We start from the raw sequence: 17,773 nt of genomic DNA on the forward strand, positions 1-17,773 counted from the left end.
AATTGTGTTCATTCTTTGTCTGTGAATCCGTCCCTCGGCTTTCATTTTTCACATAGTAATAATACTCAGATGCCATTCATCTTATTAAACTGGTGTTGTGGCGAGAAGGGGAGAGTAAAATCATCATCATCATCCACTGAGAAGAATTGAGGGCAGTAAACCTGCACACAATGAGCACCATCCCTGCTACCATGGGAACAGAGAGTTATAAATTTGTCTTTTTTTTCTTCTTCTTCAAACAATGACAGTGGAAAGTGTTCCATCTGGAAGATCCTCCAGCTGTGCAATGTCTGTCTTGCAGATTTAAACATCTCTAAACTAATAACATTAGCGGGGTTTCCTGCTACCATTATGAAGTCTGACATATAATCTGTTATCCTTTCTAGACAGGGCATTGAACTGTCACTACTCACTATAAATAAATCGGGAGAACTGGAAAATGAAACTGGAAAATAAGAATAACAATCTGACAGCAAGTTTGAGACAGCATTTGAGACATTTTTCCATATACCTATGCTTCCTATTTGTATTTGTATACCATCATAAGCTTTAAGCAACTGTACATCATATTCAAGTCACTCTTAAATTATGTGCAATGTCTTTTTATATTTGAAGTTAGGATGCCCTCTACTGGAGAAAAAACATAATGGCATATACCTTTTGCTGCAACAAGTTCCCTCTGTTTCAGTTCACTTTGACCTCATATGCTTTTATAGAGATTCTTAAAATAGAGTGAATGCGTGCTGTTTTAGATGTGTGCATGTTTTTTGTATAACATTCTCTTGTTGTCAGGATGGTAACATTTGAGATTTATCAGTCAAATGAAAACATTGAGAACTATTCATGCTATTTCTGTTTCCTCCCGTCAGGTTTTTGATCCGGCACCTGTGGAAATTTGTTTGAACGTGCACATTTTGTTCTATTGCAAACGACGGTGACATGTGAGCTGACACACGGTTGATGATCTGCTCCAGTGTTCCCTCTGTTGCCAGCTGTATCTGTATAATTTACACATAACCTTTGCCAGCAGCTGCACAGCTGAATATAACTGCCTGAATCTCCTCTCTATAAACCTCACTAGCAATACATCACCTCCAAAAAAAAAAATAACAAAGACGTCATTCTAAACAATGTTTCATCTAATACACTCAGACTGTGTTTTCTTAAATGAGCAGTGGTGCCTGATGAATATAGAAGTGTATTTTGACTTGGAAAATAATTTGACTGTGGACAGCTATTTTTTAATAAAGTAACTCTCAAAGTTAGGGTGTGCTGGCTAAAGACACGATGTCTGTTATGTCTGGAAAGAAAGAACCCGCACACCAAAAATTAAGGCAAACATACTGTAGAAAAAAAACACAGAACAAGACAGACTAACATACAGTATACTCCACTGCAAAAGGTGTTTGATGAGTGTAGGTGGGAAGTCCAAAAAAAATAAAACTAATCCAAAGTTTCGTGAAGCTCAAACATTACATTTGCTGCTGTGAATGTGAGGGAATGGTTTTATATCCCACAAAAGGCCGATTTTCCGCTCTAATGGCTGGCTATTGAGAACTTAATGTCTCCACAGACAATTAACTATTGACTTTTTTTAGTTTTTTTAGTTTTGCAACTAAGCTACACAGTCAGGTAATGAGTAGTAGACAATGTAGTGTTGACATTGGTAGCATGTACTGTAATAAATGGCCATCTGATTTGGAGAGAGTGATATGTCTGTTTCAGAACAGGAAGTCTTTTAGAAGCAGCACATCTATCTATCTATCTATCTATCTATCTATCTATCTATCTATCTATCTATCTATCTATCTGGCCATCTATCCATGTGAGCAGATGCGCGGCAGCTTTAGTATATTTACCCTGCAGCTCCAGCTACGTGTTGTTACACCTATAAACTACCTAAACCCAGGTTTAAAGTGTGTCAGTGAACTTGTAGGAATTTCTTTGACACGCATTTATTTGGGAATGAGCACCATGGCAGAACATGGAAATATCAACTTGAAGGTTTTACTGTAAAGCTCTATTCGACACAGATCTTCTCAACAAGAAAGGGAGGGCCCCACGATTAGGTAATGTGGATGTTTAGGTCCTGACAAAATTATACATATGACCACAAACCAAGTGACACAGCATGAATTTGAGGCAGCAGAGCAGTAGCCTGCTTTGCCCGGCTGATAATCCACCCTTGTGTGCCTGTCCGTCTATTTCTGTATACGTTTCCAAAGACTTGAAGCAATAGTGCCGTATAATGGAAGTAATTTTATTCGCCTGAAGTAATAGCAATGAAGCTTTAATCCTAAATGGGATTAAGTCATTCCCTCTTTGAGATGTCAAACACACAACGTCCTCTGTTTGTAACTCTGCAATCCAGTCATGATTTATTTATTATACTATAAAGATATACTATACAGGATTTATTGGTTGGTGTTTGTAAACACACACACAGCATTCAGAGCTGGCCCCTCCTCCCTGGTTGAACAAGTGAGAGAGAGAGAGAGAGAGAGAGAGAGGCACTGGCGAGAGAACAAAGCCGTGAATCGGATAAACAAAACTATTATCTGATTGTTTCACGGTGGTTACGTTCTAGAGCGCAAATAAACACGCCCACACCTCGGCACAACCCTGCGGGAAGGTGCCGCATTGCTGGGTTTTGCAGAGCAGAAAGAGGAGAGAGACAGAGACAGCCACGTAACCTGGTAGCTATGCTACGAGTCCCGACCTCACACTCACTCGTGCACTGTTATTGGCTGAAAGCTACACACCCACTGCCCAGAAGTTGACGCCCAGAAGCATCCCAACACAGCAAAATAACAAGAAAATACAGGCAGAGGGAAGAGTCTCTGTAGATATATACACCGCCACACACTTAGTGACTAGTTTCAGTAGTCACTAGTGGGTTATAACTGATGATTGAGAGGGATTACTGTTGCATGAGTCTATGCATTGTTTGTTTTTTAGGAAAATCCTGCATAGTGTACCTTTAAAGTAGAAGAAGATGTGGGCAACCATAAATGTGCATATATTAGCCTACATCACAGCATTCATACAGTGAGTTTAATATAATGGTTGCAAATACTATTACTGCCACTATTACTAACTTATATTACTGATAGGCATAATAATAATAATAATAATAATAATAATAATAATAATAATAATGATAATAATAATCGCAAAATGTATTTTTTCTGCCTACCTACCCATCTAAGATGAAATGCATAGCATGTTTTTCTGGTACTTGCATCCATCAGTGACTTGAGATAGGCAGGTTGTCCTCCAGAGTCACGTGGTCATGCTGAGCATCCTTTGCAGATCCAGTAAGCTGCGTGGCGTGTCTTCACTAGGTATGGACCAGCTCTGCTGCTGCCGCTGCTGCTGCTGCTGCTGCTCTCTTGTATAGTCGCAGCATCTCTTGCCTCTAGTTTTTCTACCGCTGGACTGCTCTCTGAAACTACAGGTAAGTCAGCGAATACAGTGGTTACAAATGAAAATGTTACAGTCTTGAGTTTTTGAGTGGGCAAGCATATCAAAAATGATGGGAGTCGCTGTCTGGCCACTTGCTATGCAACAAAGACATGCATGCGCCTGAGAAAATGAAATGACTGTGTAACGTTTCCGAATTGAGGTTTCTGTTCACACTGAGTTGTGCAACCTTGTAAATCTATGTTAAAGAGTCCGTCCTTGCAGGTACGGTGTTGGTGTTGTGCGCAGAGCTGCACTATGAGGCAGAGGCGTGTTCATTGTGAGCAGGTAGAGCAGCACGGCTCCGGAGGCGGAGGCTTACTGGTCGTAGTATGTTGATAGTCGTTGTTGTGCTGCGGTGTTTTGCTCGCACAATAGAAAGTGGGTTGCTTCTTCGCTTATAAAAGATCAGAAGCTCTTTTGGTCATCCCTGAGCCGCGTGATATAGTCTGAGATTCAAGTTCAAACACAAGCTGGAGGCGGATAAGGTCGCATAGTAGTGACTCAGCATCATTTACTGGAGAGGAGACTGATGGTGCTTAACAGGATTGACAGCAGCTGAAGGGTTAAAGCAGCTGGTTGTTTGGTTCTTGTGGAAATCAAATGGTTTAGGTAATCTGACACCGTTCAGGTTCAGTGTTTTATAAATAAAGAATATCAGAATGTAGTGTGAGTATTGATCATACTTGAGTCTGGACGAGAAGGAGCTGGTGAGTGGTCTTTCAAAAGCCATGAAATCTACAATATAACCTCCACTAGATGAACTGACCCCAAACATCTACTGTCAGAATTTAAAAATAAAATACAAGTACAAACAAAATAGAGTTATGTTTAAAGAAATGCCCAAGAACTGTAAAAGATCCTGCTGTTATATCAGTTTGAGTGTTTATAACAATTCATTGTGAACTTAATTAAGAGTCAGAGGCTGATTAGTTTCTGTAGAAGGAATGAGATATCTCATACTTTAACATCGTTGATGAAGTAAGTAATTAAATTTAATGCTACAGCAGCCTGGACCCAACAATATTATGCTTTTTTTTAAATATAATTAACACAATCTGTTGTCACTTAATATGAAACATGAAATGACTGACCTCTCCTCCCTGCAGTGGTATCTAAACAGATATATCGCACTAGAGCTGCAGCTAATGATTATTTTCATTATTGATTAATCTGATGGTTATTTTCTCAATTAATGATTTTGTTTATTCAATGTCAGAAAATAGTGAACATGCCAGTTTTAATTTCTTAGAGACCATGATGGCATCTATCAACAGCCCACAAAATCCAAAGATATTCATGTTTACAGTCATGTATGACGCAGAAAAGCTTCAAATCTTCACATTTGAGAAGCTGCAACCTTTTATTTATTTATTTATTTATTTTTTGGCATTTTTGCTTAAAAAACAATTAAAGGATTATCCAATTATCAAATAAGGTGCATATTAATTTCCTGTTGTTCAGCTAATCATTGTAACTGACTAATCATTGCAGCTCTCTATATAACCAAATATAGTATTTTTTTGAAATGCATACATATATACAGTACATTTCTGCCTCCACCCAATACAACAGAGGTAAATGAAATTTTGTTTGTGGTGCTCACAGTGACACTATGAATTCAACAGTACTTTCCCTTCCCAGTAAAATGTGTGCACAGAATTCATTATTAATGGTTTTCATAGGGACTATTTTTTTTGTTGGTAGAAAGTACTGCAGTGACAGTGAGGCGTGTTGATTATCTAGAGGATGCTCTCTTTCTGGAAATACAGGTTACTGTTGATTTTAAAAGTTTTATTTTTCAATACTGTGAGCATCACTGATGAAATACCATTCACTTGGCAGACAAATAAAACTAACAGTGTTTTTCTTGAAAGAACTTGTGAGCTCACAGTAGTAGAGAAGTGTGACTGAGTGGATAAATGATAAATCTAGGGTGAATAAATCGACTCCTTCATCACCTGCTTCGAATGTCTCGCTGTATGAATGTACGTACATAATTGATCATATGTGTAATCAATATCTTTATTGTTCCATTTTTTGGCCTGGATACTTTGACCTTGAAGCTTATTTTGGGCTTTTTTTTTTATCTTCAGCATTGTACTGTCAAAGTTTGAGGCTTTGTAGAACTATGAGCCACCATGTTTCTCTCAGTTTACTGCCCACTTGTGTCTAAACATAGATCTATAAATCAAGAAATAGTTTGTTGCTTTGTCTGGAGTGGGTTTTTTAGGGGGCGACTGGGAATGACAACTCAGCTGGAGGCCTCTGTTGTGAATCTCTGACCAACAGGAGAGCAGAAAACTGTAATTGCACTCTGTTTTCAGGGGACAGCAGATGACGTTTTTCGGCAGCGCTGCCTGTTAGTTGATAAAAGCCGTGTGAAGCTACATGAGGTCTCATTAAGTATCACAACTGAAATTTCTTTGATGCCGAAGTGGTGCTGAGTAATTAGTGTTGCTACAGACTGAAATGTGTGGTTGAACAGGTTTACTGTGGTTTGCAGTCTCTCTCTCTTTCTCTCTCTCTCTCTCTCTCTCTCTCTCCGCACTTTATGTGAAGTCTTGTCCATGTTTGTCAGTATGTACTGTGAAACTCTTCAAGATGTCTCCGCGCTGATGCCAAAACTATTTCTTCAGTTCAGTTTTTGATCAAAGTTAATCCGAGCTCTTCGGTGCCATAACACATCCCAGATGATATAATTTACCAGTTACAGACAGAATATGGAATGGATTTACTAGTTGGAACAATTAATGATTATTTCATGACTTTTTAGTTCTATTTTTTACCGATGATTTTTTAAAAAACCTTTATAGAAACACTGCCCAACCAAAGAATGCATTGTGTTCTATATTTAAAAAAAAACAATTAAAGTAAGAATGTCAGTAACGCAGTCTCTTCCCGGCTGAATATTAATACTTACCAGTTTCTGTGATTCATAACTGCTTTTGGAGAGTATGAAAACCCTCCCCTTGAGTTGATTGAATCCCTACAGCCATCTGGAGTCCACAGATATGAGTAGATATGAGTTTGACATCTGCAGCCTAATCAGTGCCGCACTAAAGCACAGTTCCATTAGGCACAATGATCCTCTGTGGTTACTTTGATTAAATGATGTGCAACAAACACCAGACTGCTAAAGAATAACAACGCAAACATCTGTGCTTCTGTGAACATCGCAATATTGTCTAATGCATGTTTACATGTGATATGATGTGATGCTACATGACTTTTATCTGAAGGGTGACATTTCATAGTCAAGATGCACTTCAACTTTTTTTCTTTTTTGAAAACAATCCAGCTTTTCTCTGGATAATCATGTAAACATGCTAGTTATGGAGTTTTGTTAATTAATGCAGTCACATAAATGGCTTGAAGAAACATTAATTTACACCTTTGAGAGAAGTGCTATTAATGTGGCATGTAAACATAACATCTAATTGAATGCAACCATGTTAATTAGTGAAATTAGTAACATCTCGTTTTCATCATGAAATATTATAGATAGAAATAGAAGCTCAGATACCACAAGATTGCACTGGAGTACAGTATTTGGTTTCAATAGTAGTGCATCATTCTGCTCTGTTGTTTTTTTCTCAACCTCGGAGTGATTCCACCTTCACATGTTTTTATTGGTAATGACACATTTAATTGCAAAGAAATAGGTTTTTATCATTGCAGACATGGTTAAAGCAGCCACCTTCATATTCTTATTGCAGGAAAAATCCTGTATGGGAGTATTTATGAAGTCAGTTGCATGATTAGTGTTAGAGTTCTGCTTCACACAATAATCTGATCAAATGAAATGTGTGTCCAACACAACGTTCTTGCTCTCTTATCTACCAAACTAGATGCATCAAAGTTACAGTTACAATCACAATCTTAAGCTTTCAGTCATGATCACTGTGTTGTTATTTGTAGTTTCTTTGTATTTACTTATACACCGTTTTTTTTTTTTTTTAACAAATATCCGCAAGTTAATTTTTCGGTGATCATTCATTTAACATTTTTATGACATAACTTCCTCATCAATAGCTTTAAGTGTTGGCTGTTTCTTTGAGTAATCAGCTGGACAAAAGCTTTCTCAAGAGGAATATGAGTAGCATATATTTCAGTTGATTATTTGTAATGAGTCTGTTCTAAATCACCCTCATCATTTGTATTGTAGACCCATCATTCACCAGAGGTTTTGTTTTCCTTTTTCTCCTCTCTGTTGGCATTCCTCAGCTGCTTCCTCCCCCCCCCACCACCACCACCACCACAACACTGTCAATGTCTGTCACGTATGTATGTCACCGTCCCCTTCACACATTCAAAGGGCGAGCCTTTCAGAGCTCTCTGATTTCACAGCTGGCATGGAGTGGGTGGGACATTTGATATTAGCAGTATTAGTAGAGTGGTGGGCTAGGCAGGTACTGGGTCAGCTTTGTCCAAGGTGACTGCACACTCCATCGGTGGCCAATCAGCATGGCACCCTGGTCCTTCAGACACAATGGAAGGTAGGAGGGAGCATGTGTGTGAGGTTTGCAACAAGGGGCTCTCTAAAGGCTTTCTGGTACCACATTTAAACAGCATGAGTACTCGGTATTGAAAAAGTGTGAGATGGTGGGAGTTTCTCAGCATGGATTAGTCTGGCTGTGCAGGGTTTGGTACATTTGAAGGCTGTTTATTGTCAAAGCACAGACCATTTGCTTTGTAACACACATTATTTATGCACTATTCTAAACTTAAAATGCCAATGTTTTGTGTTTAGATGCTTACCAAGATATCACCTAAACCAACTGTTTTTGTAATATCCCTTTATATAAGAGATTTCAAAATATCCTCAAGTGTGGTGATGACTAAGAAACCCTGCTATAGTTTGTTCCTGGAGATGCAGCATAGTGTGATAATGCCATATTGTGCACAATAATTGCCTAATTGCTCAAGAGGTAACTTCAATCTGTTCTGCATACTGATTTCAACAGCATACTTTTATTTGTGCAGTGCCTTGCGAATAATGTGAGCTATGAGCCAGCTGTAAATGTCTCAGAGGGAGCAAATGAGTCAGTTGAATAAAACCGAGACAGATGTAGGGCCTCTTATTGTGACAGTGGGAAAACAGCAGCTTCAAACAGTGGGTCACTTGGGATACATTAGCATCCATCAATTCCCATGACTTTTTGTGTCCCTGTATATAAAAATATTTAGATAATATGGTTAATTCAGTCTAACATATTTTTTTGTTTTGCCTTGTCATTGCACACACCGTCCTAATTTAATACTGAACCTTGTAATAGTCCTCACAAAACACTGAATTTATGACTACACACCCAACTCATGAAATAACCCTGTACTTCACCACAGTATATAGTTGTCAGTTCTGCTCTACAAAAGTAGAGAACATTAACTACAGAATACTGTGAGGTTGAGGTTTAAGCCAAACTGTGTAACATATATTTTGTAAAACCTTAATTTTATGCACAAAAACAACAAACCCAAAAAGAAAACCAAAGATTGTAACTCTCTGTTTGGACAGTCTAAAGGGTACAGGGAAAATGCAGTAACTACAAACCAAAATGTTCTAGCCTTTCCTTCAGCTTTCTTCTCCATTGTAACAAATTAGCTAGTTGGATAAATTAATATTTAAGTACATAAAGGTAGCTTAACCACATCAAATCACATGAATTTCCACTGGAGTCAGAGGCTGCAATTACTGCTACTCTTCAAAGCTAGGCTAGCTAGGCTTTTAGCAAGATGAGTAACTAGTGTTACTTTTTCATTATCTGCTCTATTCTGACTTAATTGAGCAACTGCCTTGTTTATGTGGTAGGCTAACTAAATTGCTAAATGTTGGAGTAAACTAAATTGATATATTAGTTAAAGGGAAAAAAGTGTGTGTTATCTCACCAGCTAGCCTTAACTAGCTGGAGTCCAGTCACTGCAATATGGGGTTACCTCTTATTTCTAGTTCTTGCAAATGTTAAATGCTATTTCTTACTCATTTTATAGCATAATATTTGTTCAATTGGTAAAACAGAATCTGCAGAATCTGGTTCTAACTTAATTTTGATCAAAAATGTATTTATTGCATTTGGCTTTGTTTGTTTGGCAGAATTATCACTTGACCACAAACACACAGAGGGATCACAGGAACAACTAATTTTAGTATTTCCTACTCAGTCTGTTCTCACAACATATTGTATAATGGAAATGTTGTTGATTAACAGAAATTTTGGATACTTTAACTAGATCTTTGGTGAAGTGAATGACAATTGTTTCAGCTGGCTTGCCCTCTCCTCCACTGCCCAAAATAATTACTGACCAGCAATCCTTGGCATGTTCACATGGATGAGCGGCACCTGTTCTCCTCCATGTTAAAACCAAAATAATCAGTTGTGTCTATTTTGGCATCATCATTAAGCAGCCCAAAAGTGCCTTCTTCTGTTTGTTTGTTTTATTTAAGTGTGTGTGTGTGTTCAAATTGGACTGGTAAGTGAGAATGTAGACGAGTTAAGTAAAGATATAGATTAACGTTATCCTCAGAGCGCCACCTGAACAACATGTCTTTACAATCAGTCAGTCAATCTGAAGGTAGTAAGGTGCTAATAGCTGCCTGAAACACTTCTCTTTACTGGAGTCAAACATCCAGTTTAACCTGAGACAGAAAAAAACATCATTAACAGAACACAGTTACTTATATAACAAAGACTATTATTGGCGTAGTTTATGAGGAGTGTTCCCTTAGAAAAGCTTAGTGCCTTTTACCAAGCTGACGAAAAGATGTCAAGTTAATTTGTGATGGGACTCTTCAAACTGCTTTTATGGATAGTAAATATCAGATGGGTTTATTTTGGGAGACAGTTGTTAGGTGGAAAGGGACAATAAGGCCTCTTGAAAAAGGGAATTTCCGTGTTGGTACCTTTGTAAAGTAATTCAAGTTCTGGTTCTATACATACCCAATAAACAAATATATATTTTGAAGTAAAGTAGAATAAAAAGAAGTTTGTACCAATACTCATTTTGTATATGGTGAGATAACATATGATGAGGCTCGCTACATTTATATTTTAAGTATTATTCACAACTAATTAAACCCAGGAACAGTTTGTACAACATGTAGACCCATAAAGGTCTCAATTGAATAGTTTTGGGAAACATTTTGGGAAATATGCTTATTTGCTTTTTATGTACGGTAAATATGAAGCTACCAGCAGCAGCTTAGCTCAGTGCAGAAACTGGAAACTGAGGGAAAAGGCTAGCCTGACTCTGGTCAAAGGTAGCTTCATATTTACTACACACACAGAGTGGTATCGATCTTCTCATATAACTCTCAGCATTGAAAGCAAATATTGTTTAAGATACCCTGTTTTAGGGAGTATGTGAAGAAACTTAATAAAGTCTTTTTTTGGATTGCTTTTATTGTGTTTTTACATCATTGTTTAGTGGACAGTTTTTGTTTATGGCACCAGTTAGGAGGTGCTTTCAGAAGTTCAGGGGTCCTCAACAAAGAGAGCTCATTGCTGCCACTCACCGGTACATAAATCCATTCTATGAAGCCCTGGAAATAAAAAATAGAAAGAGCAGGTGTGTCAGGGGTGCAACCACAACATCTTCAGTTCAAGTCCAGACACGGTTCTTGACTGTTGCATGTCAGCACCCTCTCAATCACCATGACAGCTGATAAAAACACCACAGGGAACATGCAAGAGATAAGAGATATATTCATTAATTAAGAAGCAAAACACAAATACCATCTTGTGGGTGTGAAGCGGCAATGAAATCATGATGTATCACAGTCACTTCTGCCTCATTAATTTTGTAATCTTATTGCATATTCCTAAATATATTTAGAGATCATTTTCATGGAGATAATTATTGTCTTTGCATGTTTGCCTTTAACATTTAAAATGCATTTCAAACTGTATGTGTGGGTGTGTTTTTCTCAGCATACAGATCAGTGACCATTTCCATTGTATGGAGTTTGTGTACTGTACTTGGCTGAGGGTCCAGCTGTGCATATATTCCAGACTAATAACTCTAATTTTCCTGTCTGTTCTCTTGCAGGTTATGCCACCCCAAAGGCTTCCTGGACCCCCAGCCGTGAAAGAGAAGGGCTGATCCCCATCCTCCCCCGGTTTCCTGCTGCTTTGCACCCCATCTTTCCCTCCTGCCCTCTCCCACTTACTCCCCTCTCTCAACTGCACTAACCCCACCCTACTCCCATAGCCACACCTGACCCCAACCACACCTGTCATACTCCATCTATAGGACATTTGGCCAGTCACATCTTTTTCCCACAAACCCCTCCGTTTAATTTTATTTTAGCGACAGTAGCTGTCTTCCCTCTGTCCCCTGCCCCTTGTCAGAATCTATTCTTTACCCCTGGCTGCTAGCCAGGCCCCATGGCTACAGGAGGTCATGCCCCTGAGATAGATGTGTTGATCAACCTACAACAGGTAAGCATTCACGTGGGTTTTTTTTTTTTTTTGTAACTTACTTTTAAGTAAAAATGCACGTCATCTTGGTGCTTTGTTGTACAAATTGATTAAATTAAACCAAAGAAAAACAAAAAAGCTCCTCTTCCATTTAAACCAGAGCCTGTCTGTTCTGCATTGGGGAGATTGTGTTGCCTTTTGGCTGGCAGCCCTCTAAGGAGGTTAACTCTCTAGCCCAGTGCTTTGAATGGTACTGTATAACCTTGTAAAAAAACCATTAGCATTCAGTTTGATTTGAACTGCTGTAATTATACCTGAGAGTTCACTCAAGCAACTGAGTGATTAAGAACAGTGGCAGAGTCTCTAAGGCAAGTAAGGTAACAGGGTTTCTTACAATTGTGTTGTGTGTGTCTGTGTATATGCGTGTGTCTATGGTTTAGATGATTTAGCCCTGATTATTTCATTCATGGATTTCCTGTAAAGGCTCATTATGCTTAAACAGGAGTGGATTCTTGGTTGGTTCTGTATTACCTTTAAATCCTCAAAATCTGTGAATATGTGCATATTTAAATACTAGTTTGAAACTGAAGGCAATTCACTGTGTGCCATGAGGCGATTAGCTTAGCTTAGCATAAAGACTGGAAACAGGCAGAAACAGCTATATCCAAAGTTCAAATGTAAGCCTATCAACACCTCTAAAGCTTTGTCAAAAGTCATTTGTTTAATCCATGCACAAACACAAATGTAAATACATCAATTTGTGGTTTTTCTTGTTGCAACTATTTTTTGGCGAACAATGGCCGAGTGCAGTGACTTCCCTGTTGTTCGTCAAGAAATAGTTATAGCACATAACTACCTGTATTTTTTACATTTCTTTACAACAATGTGTGTACAGCATGTTAATTAGTGAGCTTTAGAGGTGCTGGTAAGCATATTTTTGAACTCTAGAGTGAGCCAGGCTAGCCTTTTCCCCCTGTTTCCAGTTTTTATGCTAAGCTAAGATAATCACCTGCAGCTCCACACATGTAAGAGGTAACTATCCTCTCATCTCACTCTTGGCTAAAAAGCAAATATTTCCCAAAGTGTCCAAATATTCCTTTAACAGGACAGCAAAATAGAAGTCAAGTGAAGTTGGTTTTATTTATATAGTGCCAAATCACAACAGGAGTTATCTCAGGGCACTTTTCACACAGAGTAGGTCTAGAATGTACTCTTTAATTTACAGAGACCCAACAATTCTCCCATGAGCAAGCACTTGGCAACAGCAGCAAGGAAAAACTCCCTTTTAATGGGAAGAAACCATGAGCAGAACCGGGTCTCTAGGCGGGAGGCCATCTGCATTGAATGGTTGGATTGAGAGAGAAAGAAGAGGGGGAGAGGCAATAATAATAATAATAGAAATATGACTAATAATAACAGCAGTAGCAGTGGGCAAATATGACTATTAATAATGGCAGCAGCGGTGGGCATCAAGCAGTGAGCATCAAGCTGTACCACGGGGACAGGTGGCAGTCCACAGCTGAAGGTCTCCTGCAAGACAAGAAAGCACAAAACTACAGGGAAGACGCCAAGTTAGTAACATGCATTCATGGTACATGAATGCATGCAGATGGAGAGGGAAAGAAGGAGAGAAGAGCTCAGTGCATCATGGGAAGTCCCCTGGCAGTCTAGGCCTATAGCAGCATAACTAGGGGCTGGGCTGGCCCTAACTATAACCTTTATCAAAAAGGAAAGTTTTAGGCCTAATAAAGAATAATGTGGAAATACTGTCTTGGTTATAACAGGAAATGCTTTTGTTAGAGCCCAACTTGATTCATACTCCAAGTTCATTTGCGGTCCAAAGCATGGAAAATAATATGAATTGCCCTTTTCAACTGGCAGTGCTGGTTTGCATTGCGGCATATGGAATTATGGGAATTGAGGGAGTAAGAGTTCATTTTGGAAAGCATTATGACTGTGGTCTCAAGGGTGGAGAAATGGATATGCAAACGTGGACTGGTATCAAGTGGAGGCGAGTTTGACTTTGCAGGAAACATATTATGTTAGAATATCTTTGAATAAATAGAGAAATGTGCACAATGATTGTGATGCAGATGTTAGTATGTCAGCTGGTACAATGAAGTCACGCTCAGTTAACCAGGAAAAGAGCCCTTTAGAGCTACAGTAATTGGCCTTGTTGGAGTGTGTCTGGAAGCTTGAGACTGAAAAAGCAAAGCCTTCAAGTGCTGGTTTAACTGATTTCTATGAGAAAATGCTTTGAGCCTTTGTTTTTTAGCTGCATTTTATTTAAATCATTTTACTCACTTCACATTTTCACACCAATCAGCTGCTAAATAGCTTTGCTATTATAGTCCAGTCAGGTTAAATTTGCTATATGCTAAAACACAAAATAAGGATTGCAGCTAAAAAACAAAAAAACCCTCTATAAAACATCAGAAAACAGTGAAAAATGCTACAAAACATCCTAGAGCATGGGTCAGCAATTTTACAGCACTGTTTATTGGGGAGCTGCCTTTGTTTGGGTTAAAGCCATTATGTTTCTAAAACGTTTTCTTTGATTATTTCTTTTAATTCAGTCGAGAATAAAACTGATTTATGAAACAGTTCTAAGGTTGTATCTTAGGGCAGATGTCAGAACCCCTATTAGTGAGGGCTTACATAATGACAGCAGCTATCCTTTGGCATAAAATGACTCATAAACATGAACATACATTGAGAGCTTATCAACACACAATAAACAATGGCCTGCTTCATTTATGGTTGAAGGAAAATACCGTTATTGACACATACATGTACCTGTTATTGTCAGATATGGCAATTTATGTTATTTACCTGTGTTATCATGTACATCTTGTTAGTTAATCTCATGTTAAGGTCATAAATTTTATATGAGCCTTATGTTTGCATTGTTATCTACTGTAGATTTGTGAACAGTCATGGCACATTTGGATAGTGGCAGGCTGCTATTTTCCCACCACTATCTTCCAGAACGCAAGGTGACGTCATTAAATTGTTTTGCCTGAGCAACAGTCCAAAACTCAAAATATTCAATTTACTATCATGTTGGACCAAGAAAAGCAGGATCTCCAACCTTGGCATTTTTCATTGAAAAATGTCTTAAATGACTTATCAGCGGTCAAAATAACTCGATTTATGACTTATCATTGCAGCTACACAAAAATTTGTTTGATGTGGTGTTTCCTGTTTTTGCAAACGGTGTAATTTCCCAGCTGGATCTGGTATTTCAAGAAGAAGCATTTGGCTGTTATTGCGTTTCTCAAACCCTCAGGCCAGTGCTGCCCTTTGAAACAGCTTGTGTATCATGAATGTCAGAAACAAAGGGCCTGTTTCAGTTCTTTCAAATGGCATTTTTCAATAGGGTAAAAAAAAAAAGAGTGAGCTCAAATGTGCCAGTGTTTTACTGCAAAATTACTAAACACATTGGCCGACATGCACTTGGAGATAATATGTTTCATCACTGCAAAGATTTTTAATGATGGAATTCCCTCGCACAACAGCATGATGAGCATCTGGAATGAAAAGAGCACTGAAATCCCTTCAAGACTGAATTGTTCCCTCCAATGTCTCAACACAGGGATGAGTCACACATGGGTCTGTGGAAAATGCTCGTGTCCCGCATAGCAGGATGCTATGTTCTTATTCAAGTGGAACAGATTAGCCTATGTTCTCCGGAGGAAAAGCTTTGCCAGCTAAGCAGGTGATGTGTCATTATGCGCAGCGGGGACCTTGTCATGCACAGAATGCGTAGCATATTGTGACACTGGTGTACAGAAAATAATAGTCGAATGCTTGGCTACATAAGTGGACCCTTTAATTACCTAGCCTCAATTAGTTGTCCACTCTATACTTAAAATACAGCTATAGAGAGAGAAAGAGCAGCTTATTTGCTCTGTTATCTCCTATAGTTGATTGGAGCTACTCTGAGCCCACTGATCTGTTTTTTTAGGTGATGTGAGGGTATGTGTGTGTCAAACCCCTGGGCCCCTCCTCTGGCCCAGTTGAGTCTGAATTGCCACAGAAACATCACCAGCTGCTGCCAGATTATGTCAGCTGCAGTTTTTTTTCAAGGAGACTCTATTGTGTGTGTTGGTGGTTTTGGTCATGGTCATTGGTTTTCATTGAAAGAAAGTAGTTTTGATTGTAAACTGCAGTGGCATAGAGGACTTAATGCACTATAACTTAATGATCTTCTCCACATGTTTTAAGACATGTTCTGCTTTGAATAATAATTTGTCTGATATAGTTTTTCCTCAAAAGAAAAGCTCAATGACCTTGTCAGAAATTCTTAAAGTGACATCTTCTCCCTCACTGAAAAATCCAGATTTTATGAATATGGAAATATTTTTCATTTTTAAAGTTTAACTGCTTGGACAAGATGTCTCCTACATTGTCAGTGTATGTGAACTGGAGGCTCCATGTTTCCACATCACATTTGTGTAAATTGCACACTGGACCACGATTGGCTCCAAACTAGTTGTGATGTCATAACTTATGCTCACAGGTACCTTAAACTCAGATTTAAGTTGAACACAGAGAAACTTTCCTCCCTCGGTAGGATTAGCAATAAGCAAAACACATTTAGAAAAAAACAATGCAGATTAAGATAAAACAGGCAAATTAGCATGACAACATATACACGTGTGTCACAATGAAACACACTGCAAATACAGAACACATAGTTACAACACAATAGATTAATGTGAGGGACTCTCTAGTAATTATTAGAAAGCTGACACTAATGGATATCATGATGAGTAGTCGACATATTTGTCAGTTTTTAGTGCTCTCAGGAAACTTCCAGGAAACTTCATCATGTTGATTTACATTTCGTAAGTGAAAATCCAGAATACATTGTTTACTACAACTTAATTTACTTCCAGATTCTGGGTCAGTGCCAAGGCAATGTGTTCTGTCCAAATCTGCAACAACCAAGCGTTTTGAATTCACTACAGCTCACTACTAGCATCTCTGAATGGCCTCTCCTCTATAGAACGGCAGCTGAGGCTCATGAGTATTGCAGTATTTAGAGCCATCCAACACATGATTTCAGAGACAAAGCTGAAATAATTAAAACCGGTGGCCATAATATGTTGTTACATTATCAGGAAGACTTGTGTGTGTCTATGTAGAGGAATATTTAAGATATCAATAAAAGCAAAATTTTAAATGGGAATTCTGAGTGAAGCTGATCTTCATTTGTTTGTGTTTTGTCAATTTGCTTGTGCTTCCTGTGCAGTTTTTGACCACTACAAGAGCTATGGAGAAATGTTTTTAAGACCAGGCTGGAAAATTCTGTCCGAAATTGACATGATTTTATACACTCTTCCTATTTACAGCATTATTTTTTTGGTATAATTTTATATAGAATAGTAAATAAGGTTTTGTGGATACTCGGGGAGATTAATTACCGGGCACTGGCCACTTGGTCTGCAGGCTGAGAGGAGTATATGTTACATTTGTGTTCAGCTTTTAACTATCCAGGTTAAATACTCAATGAATGGAAAATGGTTTCCTCTGTTTCAGGGAACATTTTTCTTGGTAAAATCTTACTCGGTACATTAACCAAAATTATTTTAATTGCCTAAATTGTGGTTAAACCTTAACTTATTAAAATCCTTAACCCTCTAATATTCAATTTCAATGTAAATCCTAACCCACTTTGTAAATTTATCCGTAATAATAATGTCTGGCACAATCGTGGCCCCAAAGTGACCCATAAAGCCACAGGTTTACTTTTTTTCCTGAGTGCCAGTGTGAGGTCATTTGATCCTAAAGAACAAGGCAAACACATACACCTTTCTCCATATTAGTCAGCAGCTGATAAATATTTTAATGCATCCATTTGGCTCAGCGTTCCATTAAATATGAAATAT

General features: G+C 38.3%; 1 protein-coding gene across 2 annotated transcripts in view; it reads left to right on the forward strand.

Moving 5' to 3' along the window:
- The first annotated feature begins 3,207 nt into the window (after positions 1 to 3,207).
- The window catches only part of slc4a3 (solute carrier family 4 member 3), a 59,134-nt gene continuing 44,568 nt past the window's right edge, over positions 3,208 to 17,773 (forward strand). The window contains exons 1-2 of one of the 2 annotated variants that reach the window (XM_044365612.1): positions 3,208 to 3,457; positions 11,509 to 11,900. In XM_044365612.1, the coding sequence (XP_044221547.1) occupies positions 11,847 to 11,900 (54 nt within the window). In that variant the 5' untranslated portion in view covers positions 3,208 to 3,457; positions 11,509 to 11,846. Of the gene's footprint in view, positions 3,458 to 7,881; positions 7,962 to 11,508; positions 11,901 to 17,773 lie in introns of those variants that run through there. The other variant, XM_044365613.1, reaches the window with a different exon arrangement.

This window comes from Thunnus albacares, chromosome 11 (assembly GCF_914725855.1).
Source record: "Thunnus albacares chromosome 11, fThuAlb1.1, whole genome shotgun sequence".
In the NCBI taxonomy this organism is placed as follows: Eukaryota; Metazoa; Chordata; class Actinopteri; order Scombriformes; family Scombridae; genus Thunnus; species Thunnus albacares.